The 13109-nt window shown below is 47.1% G+C and overlaps 1 protein-coding gene across 1 annotated transcript in view; it reads left to right on the top strand.

The window, feature by feature from the left end:
• Window positions 1-13109, top strand: part of LOC309560466 (cytochrome P450 2A13-like) — a 98933-nt gene that overhangs the window by 57323 nt on the left and 28501 nt on the right. Inside the window, exon 15 of the mRNA XM_082264099.1 lies at window positions 8428-8563. Coding sequence (XP_082120225.1) covers window positions 8428-8563 — 136 coding nt within the window. The remainder of the gene's footprint in view (window positions 1-8427; window positions 8564-13109) is intronic.

Raw genomic sequence — 13109 nt, 5'->3', positions numbered from 1 at the left:
AGAGACTCTTTCTGGCCACAATAATGATGGAAAAGTTGTTTCAAGGGGACTAACACCTGGACTGTGGCATGCCGGAGGGGGATCCATAGCAAAACTCCCATGGAAAATTACGTAGTTGACGCAGAGTCGGGTTTTGATCCATAAAGGGCATAAATCACCTAACATTCCTAAATTGTTTGGAATAACGTGCTTTAAAACATCCAGTGTGTGAATACGATCAGGTATGATGTTTTATCGGTCAAGTAGTGTAAGGGTTACGCCCGCTTCACAGTGACAGACCAAACTCTGACAGACCAAACTCCCCGTTTAACAACAGTCAGTCAGTCCATTTGCACAACCGCAAACTCCCCATTTGCACAAGGTTGGATACCAAGCTAGCCATGTCCCGTTCCTTGTCCTCACTGACATCATTGAAGGTCTCTTCCTCCACCCAGCCACGTACAACACCAAGGGTCCCCGAAAGGTGAGAACAAGCCCCCTGGGACGCCTGCTGTGGCTGGTATTCCACCTCCTCAAAGCCACCTTCCTCCTCTGACTTCTCTTCTTCAGACTCCTCTCTCTGCGTTGCCACAGGTCCAGCAATTGACAACGACAAGGCTGCTTCTGGTGGTGATGGGGAGTGGACCACAACTCTTCCTCTTTATGCTCATCTACAGCCTGATCCAGTACTCTTCGCAGGGCGCGCTCCAGAAAAAACGCATATGGGATGAGGTCGATGATGTTGCCTTGGGTTCGACTGACCACCAGGGTTGTCACCTCCGCAAAAGGACGCATGAGCCTACAGCCATTGTTCATGAGCATTCAGTAACGCGGCCAAAAAATACCCAGCTCCGCAGAAAGAATGAAAGAAAATGAATGTTTTTTCTATGAAAAATTATCCTGCGGATCGCTTTTGGTCTGTTCACAATGAAGCAACGACCTTATCATCTGGGGTGTGCCAACACACTCCTAGAGGTGATCGCTTCATTGTGATACACAAGCCCCTTCACCACGACAAGGTAACGATCACGAAGGGGAATTGACACATGTATGTGCCTTTTTTTTTGTTTTTTGTTTTTTTGCAGCCACAGTGTAGCACCAGAGGCCAGAAAAATTAGGCATGTACACATGCATGAAAAAGTAGGTATTGTTGCAGCGGCCTGAAAAATTGAGGTTTTCAAGGCAGAAAGTACACTAAAACATTGCGGCTTGAACCGTAGTTGGTGGCGGAGACGTCACGTAAGTCATCCGGCATGCAGAGAATGATTAAATACAGCAGCGTGTGGACCATTTTTAGCCCAAGGCATCTCAGTCATCACCAGGCCTTTTTTAGTCAAATGCATCCCCCACTGTCAGTCCCTTCGGGATCCATGCCTCATTCATCTTAATAAACGTGAGGTAATCAAGACTTTTTTGACCTAGGCGACTTCTCTTCTCAGTGACAATACCTCCTGCTGCGCTGAAGGTCCTTTCTGACAGCACACTTGAAGCGGGGCAGGCCAGAAGGTCAATGGCAAATTGGGATAGCTCAGGCCACAGGTCAAGTCTGCACACCCAGTAGTCAAGGGGTTCATCGCTCCTCAGAGTGTCGATATCTGCAGTTAAGGCAAGGTAGTCTGCTACCTGTCGGTCGAGTCGTTCTCTGAGGGTGGACCCCGAAGGGCTGTGGCGATGCATAGGACTAAAAAAGCTCCGCATGTCCTCCATCAACAAGACGTCTGTAAAGCGTCCTGTCCTTGCCGGCGTGGTTGTGGTGGTAGGAGGAGGATTACTTTCACCTCTTCCCCTGTTGGATTCCCGTTGTGCTGTGACATCACCCTTATATGCTGTGTAAAGCATACTTTTCAACTTATTTTGTAGCTGCTGCATCCTTTGCGACTGCCGGTAATTGGGTAACATATCAGAGACTTTCTGCTTATACCGGGGGTCTAGTAGCGTGGCCACCCAGTACAGGTCGTTCTCCTTCAGCCTTTTTATACGAGGGTCCCTCAACAGGCATGACAGCATGAAAGACCCCATTTGCACAAGGTTGGATGCCGAGCTACTCATGTCCAATTCCTCGTCCTCACTGATGTCATTGAAGGTGTGTTCTTCCCCCCAGCCACGTACAACACCTCGGGTACCAGATAGGTGACAACAAGCACCCTGGGATGCCTGCTGTGGTTGGTGTTCCTCCTCCTCAAAGCCACATTCCTCCTCTTCCTCACACTCCTCTTCCAGTGTTGCCGCAGGTCCAGCAAGCGATGGTAAGGCTGTTTCTGGTGGTGGTGATGGTGACCACAACTCTTCCTCTTCCTCTTCACGCTCATCTACGGCCTGATCCAGCACTCTTCGCAGGGCACGCTCCAGGAAAAAAACATATGGGATGATGTCGCTGATGGTGCCTTCAGTGCGACTCACTAGGTTTGTCACCTCCTCAAAAGGACGCATGAGCCTACAGGCATTGCGCATGAGCGTCCAGTAACGTGGCAAAAAAATACCCAGCTCCGCAGAGGCTGTCCTAGCACCCCGGTCATACAAATACTCGTTGACCGCTTTTTGTTGTTGGAGCAGGCGGTCGAACATTAGCAGTGTTGAATTCCAACGTGTCGGGCTGTCGCAAATCAAGCGCCTCACTGGCATGTTGTTTCGCCGCTGAATATCTGCAAAGTGCGCCATGGCCGTGTAGGAACGCCTGAAATGGCCACACACCTTCCTGGCCTGCTTGAGGACGTCCTGTAAGCCTGGGTACTTCTGCACAAAACGTTGCACAATCAGATTCAACACATGTGCCATGCACGGCACATGTGTCAACTTGCCCAAATTCAATGCCGCCAACAAATTGCTCCTGTTGTCACACACCACTTTGCCGATCTCCAGTTGGTGCGGGGTCAGCCACTGATCCACCTGTGCGTTCAGGGCGGACAGTAGTGCTGGTCCGGTGTGACTCTCTGCTTTCAGGCAAGTCAACCCCAAGACAGCGTGACACTGTCGTATCCGGCATGTGGAATAGCCCCTGGGGAGCTGGGGGGGTGCAGTTGGTGTGGAGCAAGACGCAACAGCAGAAGAGGACTCAGCCGAGGAGTTTAGCAAAGAGGATGGAGTAGGAGGAGTAGAGGAGGTGGCAGCAGGCCTGCCTGCAAGTCGTGGCGGTGTCACCAACTCCTAGGGCAGCAGAGCCACGCATTCCATGCTTGGTAGCCGCCAGCAGGTTTACCCAATGCGCAGTGTAAGTTATATACCTGCCCTGACCGTGCTTTGCAGACCAGCTATCAGTGATCAGATGGACCCTTGCCCCAACACTGTGTGCCAGACGTGACATGATTTCCTTTTCCACAATAGAGTACAGGTTGGGGATTGCCTTTTGTGAAAAATAATTTTGGCTGGGTACCTTCCACTGCGGTGTCCCAATAGCGACAAATTTTTTGAAGGCCTCAGACTCCACCAGCTTGTATGGTAAAAGCTGGCGGGCTAAGAGTTCCGACAAGCCAGCTGTCAGACGCCGGGCAAGGGGGTGACTCTGTGAGATTGGCTTCTTACGCTCAAACATTTCCTTGACAGACACCTGACTGTGGGCAGGTGACGAGCAGGAACTGCTGAAGGTGAGAGTCGGAGGGGCGGGTTGTTGATAGGGGGCATGGAGGACAGCAGTGGTTGACGTGGCTGAAGATGCTGGACCAGGAGGAGGATGGTGGCTTTCAGTTTGTGTGCTGCTTTTACTCATGTGTTGATCCCATAGGCGTTTGTGATGTGAGATCATGTGCCTTCGCAAAGCAGTTGTACCTAGGTGGGTGTTGGACTTCCCACGACTCAGTTTCTTTTGGCACAGGTTACAAATGGCATTGCTGATATCAGAGGCAGACACACAAAAAAAATGCCACACTGCTGAGCTTTGCAAGGACGGCATTCTGGTGGTGGCAACAGCTTGCGTTGATTGGCGTGCTGTCTGGCTGACCCCGGGTGCCGAATCTACATGCTGTCTGACTGCGCCACTAGCTCCTTGCGATGACCTCCTCCCCCTGCTTCCAACTCGTCTCCTCCTCCTCTCTGTCTCCCCATCTGAACTTTCCCCCTCTTCTTCTGCTCTTCAAACAGGCACCCAGGTGACATCCACAGACACATCGTCATCATCAGCCGCTTCACTTGACAACTCAAGCAGCAGCAGGTACAACATCATCATCATCATCATCACAATGTACGTCCATGTGTATAATGCTGCCTGACTGAGACATATCCCCGTTATCTACATCCTCTGGCACTAATAGTTGCGCATCACTTATTTCTTCCAACTGATGTGAAAATAACTCCTCTGACGGATCAAGTGAAGCGGCTGTGGTGCTAGTGTTGGTGGTGGTGCCGGCGGGCTGGCGAGTGGTAAATTGAGAGGTGCCCGAAGCTGAGCTGGAGGAGGATGGTGCATTAGGGTTCCGAGCGGAAGCTGTAGACGATTGGGTGTCCTGTGTAAGCCAGTCAACTATGGCCTCAGAATTTTTTGAGTTCAGGGTCTGTGGTGGCCTCTGAACACTGGGCATTATTCTAGGGCCTAAGGAAATCACAGCACCACGACCACGACGGCCCTTGCGGGGTGGCCTGCCTCTGCCTGTCATTTTTTTTTAATGTGTTGTACTATGAGTGCAAGGTGCTGTGCCACCCTATAGGAGTGTTGGGCAGTGGGTACAGTACACTCTGTGAACCTGACAGTCACTGGCACCCAGGCAACTGCAATTAAAAAATATATATATTTTTTTTTACTTTGCAAGCTGCTGTGCCACCTTATATATCAGTGGTGGGTGGGCAGTGGCACAGTACACTCTCTGTGGACCTGTAGACGATTGGGTGTCCTGTGTAAGCCAGTCAACTATGGCCTCAGAATTTTTTGAGTTCAGGGTCTGTGGTGGCCTCTGAACACTGGGCATTATTCTAGGGCCTAAGGAAATCACAGCACCACGACCACGACGGCCCTTGCGGGGTGGCCTGCCTCTGCCTGTCATTTTTTTTTAATGTGTTGTACTATGAGTGCAAGGTGCTGTGCCACCCTATAGGAGTGTTGGGCAGTGGGTACAGTACACTCTGTGAACCTGACAGTCACTGGCACCCAGGCAACTGCAATTAAAAAATATATATATTTTTTTTTACTTTGCAAGCTGCTGTGCCACCTTATATATCAGTGGTGGGTGGGCAGTGGCACAGTACACTCTCTGTGGACCTGACAGCAGTCACTGGCACCCAGGCAACTGCAATTAAAAATATATATATATTTTTTTACTTTGCAAGCTGCTGTGCCACCTTATATATCAGTGGTGGGTGGGCAGTGGCACAGTACACTCTCTGTGGACCTGACAGCAGTCACTGGCACCCAGGCAACTGCAATTAAAAAAAATATATATATATTTTTTTACTTTGCAAGCTGCTGTGCCACCTTATATATCAGTGGTGGGTGGGCAGTGGCACAGTACACTCTCTGTGGACCTGACAGCAGTCACTGGCACCCAGGCAACTGCAATTAAAAAAAATATATATATTTTTTTACTTTGCAAGCTGCTGTGCCACCTTATATATCAGTGGTGGGTGGGCACACAGTGGCACTGCAGTGGGCACAGTACACTCTGTGGACCTGACAGTCACTGGCAGCCCAGGCAACTGCAATAATAAAAAATATTTTTTTTTTTCAATTTGCAACAAGATGCTGTGCCACTCTGTGGACCTGACACAGCACTCACTGCAATTATGACAGAGGAAAAAAAAAATATTTTTTAAAATGCAAGGTACTGTGCCTGTGAAACCCGAAATGAGTGTGGTGTGCACACAGTACAGTCTGTGGTAGGTCTGTGGCCTCTCACACACAGCGGGCAGGCAACTGCAGTGTACAATAGATATATATATAAAAAAAAACTCTATTACCTTACCAGCCCTTAAAAGGGCTTTTGGGGACACTAGATATATATATATGTATATATATAAATAAAAAAAAAATCCTCAATTACCAGCCCTTAAAAGGGCTTTTGGGGACACTAGATAGATATATATAAATATATATAAGAAGAAAAAACTCAATTACCAGCCCTTAAAAGGGCTTTTGGGGACGCTAGATATATATATATATATATATATATATATATATATAAAAAAAATTACACAAATACCAGCCCTTAGAAGGGATTTTGGGGTGCTGTCCTTACAGCAGTAGTGGACTAAGAACACTGCAAGACCAGGAACACTGACTAACTGTCCCTAGCTTAACAGCAGCAGCAGCAGCAGCAGCTCTCCCTACTCTCACTACACACACTGCTTCAGAATGATCTAAGATGGATGCTGCCCTTGCTTATTTATAGGAGGTGGGAGGGTGTGGGAGGGAGGTATGCTGATTGGCTGGAAATGTGCCTGCTGACTGTAAAGTTCAGGGTCAAAGTTTGCCTCAATGATGTATTATGGGGGGCGGACCGAACATCGCATATGTTCGCCCGCAGCGGCGAACGCGAACATGCTAAGTTCGCCGGGAACTGTCCGCCTGCGAACAGTTCTGTACATCTCTACGTACCTGTACATCCTTGGGGTTCAATGGTAATACTGGGATGATGCCTGTACCTATAGGCATCATCCCGGTATCATTTTTTGCAGCTAATGATTCTGTTTCAGGCAGAAGTGATCTGAGTGGCTAATTAGCCACTTGATCACTTCTGTGGGTGACGGAAGGAGGTCCCACCCCCCTCCCACCACTGCCTCTCCTGGGCTCTCCGGTTCCATCGATCGCGGAGGCTGGGAGCGATGCGACCATGGACGATGGCTGCCTGGTACAAACAGAGAGGAACTGAGGTTGTTCCTCTCTCTCTGTAACCCTGGAAACCGGAAGCAACGAGCATCTGTCACTTCCAGTTCTGCCCTCTTGTTTACCTGGCCACCAGCGGCCAGAGAAGCAGCCGATTGGACCAATCTCGGTCTGATCGGCTGCATGGAGGGCCAGAGGAGAGATTTGGGGTCTAATAGAACTCAAATCTCTCCATAAAGAGGACCTGTCATGGCCCATGCTGTCACAAAGGATGTTGTTCATCCCTTGTTATAGCAGTAAAGTTATTACAAAAAATAATAAAAAAAAGAGTAAAAAAAAAACATTTTTATAAAATAAATAATAATAAAAAAAATTATTTAAAGTGCCACTGTACTTATGCCTAAATGCGAATGCACACGTTATTCCAGCACGCATATGTAAACAGTGATCGCACTACACATGTGAGGTTTTGTTGCAAATATCAGAGTGAGAGCAATAATTCTAGCACCAGATCTACTGTGCAATTCTAGACTGCTAACCTGTAAAGACATTTAAAGCGTTGCCTATGGAAAATTTTAGGCACCGTAGTTTGCCGCCATACCACGGGCAGACGCAATTTTAAAGTGTGACATGTTAGGTATATATTTACTTGGTGTAATATCATGTTTCTTATTATAGAAAAAATTGGGCAAACTTTACTAATTTGTTTTTTTTTTTTTTTTATGAATGTGTTTTTTTTTTAAAAAAACATTGCGCTTGAAAAACTGCTGCGCAAATACCGTGTGACATACAAAATTGCAACACACACCATTTTATTCTATAGGGTCTCTTCTAAAAAATTTATATAATGTTTGGGGGTTCTAAGTAATTTTCTAGCAAAAAAAAAGTGGATTTTTACATGTAGGATCGAAGTGTCAGAATGAGCTTGGGAAGGAGTTGGTTAAACAGTTGAGCGACGATCTATTGGCAGACAAATCAGACACCTAACTGACACTTTTGACACTTTTTTGGGAACCACTGACACCAATACAGTGATCAGTGCTAAAATGACACTGGCTGGGAAGGGGTTAACATAAGGGGAGATCAAAGGGTTAAATGTGTGCTTGTACTTTAAAATGTTCTTGTACTAGTGGAAGGCAAAGATCTGTTCTGCTTTGCAGGAACACAGTATCAATTCCTTCCATACTAACAGAAAGGCAATCTGCCTTGTTTACATAGGCAAACCGCCGTTCTGCCTGTGTAATGAACATTCGCCAGGGGTTGATTTATCCAAGAAAAATTTCTAACCTTATCAGCTGGAGCTAGTGACTGAGATTGGGAACCACTGCCTTAGGCTGGGTTCACACATATGCAAACTGTATGCAGGTTTCCTCGCATGCAATTTGCATGACAGGTGAGTATGACCCACTCTCAATGGAGCCAGTGCACACAGGACCGATCGGCCACAGGAAACATTCAAAAGGGGTCCAGTGCGTCTTTGGGTCCAATTATTCAGGTGCGAATTCAGGCAAAAATTCGGACCTGATTCGCACCTGAACTGTTGAACAGGAACGCCCTGGACCCCAGGCACCAACCCGTCCCTGCATATGTGTAAACCCAGGAGGTATCTTAGATAATATATCATGTAATGATCATTTCTGCTTTTGGGTTTGCAGCTCCACTTACAAAGTCTGATTAAATACTATGGTTCTTCATATTTCCAGGAAAAGGACAATCCCAATTTTAATAAGGAAAACATGATAATGACCATACTGAACCTGTTCTTTGCTGGGACAGAAACTGTAAGCACCACCCTAAGTTATGGCCTTCTTGCACTTATGAGATACCCAGAAATACAAGGTAAGGAATAGAAAGAACTTGCAAGACAGGAAACTTTTCTTGGTGGGTTGAGAATGAATTCCGTCAATTATATATAGCTTGAGTAAGGGCAGTGATGCCTGAAATGTTGCTGCTGTGATAGATATACTATCTATAATATATATATATATATATATATATATATATATATATATATATATATATATATATATATACACACACACTATATTACCAAAAGTATTTGGACACCTGCCTTTACATGCTCATTAACTTTAATAGCATCCCAGTCTTAGTCTGTAGGGTTCAATATTGAGTTGGCCCACCCCTTGCAGCTATAACAGCTTCAACTCTTCTGGTAAGGCTGTCCACAAGGTTTAAGGTTGTATCTATGAGAATGTTTGACCATTCTTCCAGAAGTGCATTTGTGAGGTCAGGCACTGATGTTGCACGAGAAGGCCTGGCTCCCAGTCTCCGACCTGATTTATCCCAAAGGTGTTCTATCGGGTTTAGGTCAGGACTCTGTGTAGGTCAGTCAAGTCCCTTTCCCCCAAACTCACCCATACATGCCTTTATGGAAACAAAGAAGAAAATTGACCAAGGGACTTTACAAGGCACAAACCAAAAGTATAAAAAAATATGAAATGTATTCTTAAATATTAAACAGCTTTTACACACATTCCAAGGGAATGATAGCAACACACATGCTCAAGATACCTTGCGCCAATGTGTCAAGTCACTACATCTGAGGGGCGCACATGCGCAGTCTCCACCCCACAGGACAGAAAACTATGTGACGCCGAGTCCATTCGCTTTCAACTGCCAACGTGGAAGGGAGCACGAAGCATGGACACCCGGGGACACCTGCCAAGAAAAAGGCTACCCCAGTGCTGGAAAGAGTAAAAATGTGCAAAAAAAAAACAAAAAAGGAAGGACCCACAACTTCCAGAAATGAGACCTGAGATCAAAAGGGGGAGAAAATAAAAAGGGGGAAGAAAAAGGAGATGTGTCATAGTAAATTGTTAATTCTGATTAATTTGGTTCAACTTAGCCTAAAATTCAAACAGGAGTGTTTCATCCCCATCCCAAATGATAAAAATGTCAACAATGTACCTGTGCAATGTTAAAACATGGCTCAGGATACATCAAGAGACCATCGCTAGAAAAAAACATGATGCTCCCACCCCCCCAGGTACAAGTTGGCATAAGAGGGAGCGCAACATGAGCCCATGGCTACCCCCTGTACCTGGAGGTAGTGAGAGCCAGCGAAACAAAATACATTGTTGGATAGTACAAAATGTAACAAGGCCAACACAAAGTCATCCAGGTCTCTTTTTTGCTAACCCTGTTGTTAGAAATACGATCGTATGACACAATGTCCAAATCATGTGGTATAATTATAACAATCCTACAGGCTCACCTGAGTCAGAGGACTGCTGGCCGGAGGTAGCAGTGGAGCCCAGTGGCAAAGACCGCAGGCAGTTAGTAGGTGCTGGATACCGGATGGACACTGCGTAATACTCTGATGAGGACACGGGTTCACCTGAGGTGCGGAAACTAAGTGCTAGCTGGTTTTCACTAGAGCCCCAGATGGTGGGGATAGACTGCGCTGCAAGCTAACACCAGGACGCGGTCCTCAGGATCACCCAGCCAGGCAGAGTGTAGGTTCGGTCCGAAGGCAGAGGAGCAGACAAGGGATAACCAGAGAGAAGTCAGACGAGCCAAAGGTCGGGGCGGGCAGCAGTAAGCGTGGTCAGACAATCCGGATCGGCAACAGAGGTAACAGTTCAGTAGGTAGGGACAAAGCAGAAGAGTAGTCGGTAGTCAATTCCTGGTCAGCGTTGGATCTGTGGTAGTAGATAAGAGCAGCAGGTGAGGAGTAGCTTGATCAAGGCTCAGGGGCTCAATAATCAGCAAACTGGAGTGCAAGGGGCTGGACTTATATAGGGAAGTACCAGGTGTGGGGAATCAAGGGTGATGAGCAAGGCTTGGCAAGACTAAGGTTGAAATAATAGGCTTCAGGGAAGAATGTTCAGGGAGGAATGTTCAGAGCGGACGGTAGCCTAGTAAGCAGGGCTACCGCCTGGGATGTGGCTGGTCACAGGTTCGAATCCCAACAGTACTCCCCCCCTTCCAAGGTGACCTCCGGGCACCGCAGGGGCAGGCTTATCGGGGTGCTGTTGGTGGAACTCTTTTACCAGTCTGGGGGCGTGGACATTTTCTTCTGGTTCCCACGAGTTATCCTCGGGAGGGTAGCCCTCCCACCCAATTAGGTATTGTAGTCTTCCCCGGTGGATCCTGGAGTCGAGGATCTTTGCGACAGCGTATTCTTCTTCACCCTGTACCCTCACGGGTGGTGGAGGGGGCGAGTGGCGGCCTGTGAAGGTGTTCTCCACGTATGGCTTGAGGAGGGAGCAATGGAAAACAGGGTGCACCCTAATGGAGTCCGGAAGATCGAGCCGGAACGTGACCTCGTTAATTTGCGCAGAGATCCGGAATGGACCCATGTATTTTTGGGCCAACTTTTTGGAGGGGACCTTCAATCTGAGGTTCCTGGTGGACAGCCACACCTTGTCTCCCACATGGAAGCCCGGGGTGGGTCTGCGGCGTCTGTCTGCTCCCTGTTTAAAGCGGCTCTGGGCGAGCTGGAGGTTGTTTATAATGTTCTTTTGTGCCTCCTGTAGGGTTGTTAGGCGTTCGGCCACTGCTGGGAGAGTGGAGGCAATGGGTAGGTGGGGAATGAATACCGGGTGCGAGCCTGTGTTAGCAAAGAAGGGGCTGTGCTTGGTTGAGCTGTGCTCCGCATTGTTGTAAGCGAACTCAGCCGTGGAGAGATGGTCAAGCCAGTCATCCTGCAGGTGGGAGCTAAAACAGCGTAGGTACTGTTCTAGGGTCTGATTAGTTCTCTCCGTCTGCCCGTTTGACTGAGGGTGGAAGGCGGAGGACAGGTTCACTTTAACCCCGAGTGCCAGGCAAAAGTTCTTCCAGAACTTAGAGGCAAATTGTACGCCTCGGTCGGAGACCACGTCGTCCGGGATCCCATGCAGCCTGAAGACCTCTCTGAGAATAAGATCGGCCGTCTGTTTGGCGGTGGGTAGGCCTTTGTAGGGGATGAGGGACAAACAGGGGGACAAAAATTGGGACTTTAAATGAGGATATGACATGGTAGGGTCAATACCTCCATCCCTAAATCAATTGAATAATTCTAAGGGAGTTTGGGACTTTAAATGAAAACGCAGGTGCAATCTAGGGAAATTAATAAAAATGTATCCAGATATGTATATGCTGGTAAAAATGTGTATAAGATCATAGCATAATGAACCATAATGTTTATAGATAAACAATATTTATTCACATAAAAGATGTATAGTAAATAGTACAGTAATATTGGTAAACATGATCAAAACCACTGATACCACAAAATACATACTGAATGACATGATTGACACAGAGTAACATGATTGCACATATAAAATGACCCATATAGCTCTCAGTAATACAACGAGGAGGGACATAATGAAAAATTAATTCATAAATACATAATAAACAATAAATATTGGTAGCGAATTCATATAAATAGATTGTATGATGATATCATGTAGCATCTAAAGTAGCTCTACGCGTTTCGTGAATAAGTTCACTCATCAGGAGCAGATGCGAATTATGTAGATGTATTATCTATAACAAAATAAGAGCTCGTTGAATAAATATGCCAGTAGTACAGTGAAGAACAAAAAGAAGAGGGAGGGGGGGGGGAAGAAACAGGCTGAAAAGGAAAGGAAACGTAAGGCAGGTTTGTAAGCCTCCTCATACTTACAGAGCTATAAAGGTATCCAAAGTATCCGTATACAGTTTGAATATTACTGGTGCCTGGGGGACGTCTTTTCCAGGAGCTGTGGTAATAGGGTACGTGGGAGTAGCCCAAACTCTGACAGCAAGGTAAATCATGGGGTTTGTGGTAGTGCCTGGGAGTAGAGTGAGAGGGGGAAGATTTGAATTAATAAATATAAATGTGCACCATGGGTAAAATGGGCAACGAAATGTGGGTGAAAAAGTGACTGGGGCAAAGGAGTGGGGGTAGGTACATAAGTGAGGACGTAATATCCCAAGATGGAAGTTAAATGCGTGAAAAAGTGGAAAAATAAGTAATCAAAATGGGGTGAGAGAGAATTAATGAGGATAAGAGAAGTAGTACCTTTAAATAATACAGTATGAGGCATAGTTAGAGGAGTGCGATAGACCAGGATAAAACAGAACCATAGGAGTGATAAATAGATCCACCGTGGTGTGCTGGCAGTGATGGAGATACGACCAACCGACCCCCCAACGTCACGCATGCGTCCATAAGGATAGGGGAGAGACTGTAGGACATCCATGCCGAACGGCAAATGGCGCCAACTGGCTTCCCCACATGGACGCCGGTGGAAAAATAACATCTCGGCGTGCGGCGTCACCAGACGTCACGCATACCGAGTGTAGAGCGTGGCGTCGATGCGCCACTGGTATCCGCCCGACCCCTGGCGCCGGATGGCTGAGGGGGAGGGGAGGAGCCCCGGAAGCGCATCGCAGC

The sequence above is a fragment of the Pelophylax lessonae genome, assembly GCF_965119305.1.
Source record: "Pelophylax lessonae genome assembly, chromosome: 7".
NCBI lineage: Eukaryota > Metazoa > Chordata > Amphibia > Anura > Ranidae > Pelophylax > Pelophylax lessonae.
Note: the sequence above shows the minus strand (reverse complement) of the source record. Positions and strands in the feature narration are given on the sequence as shown.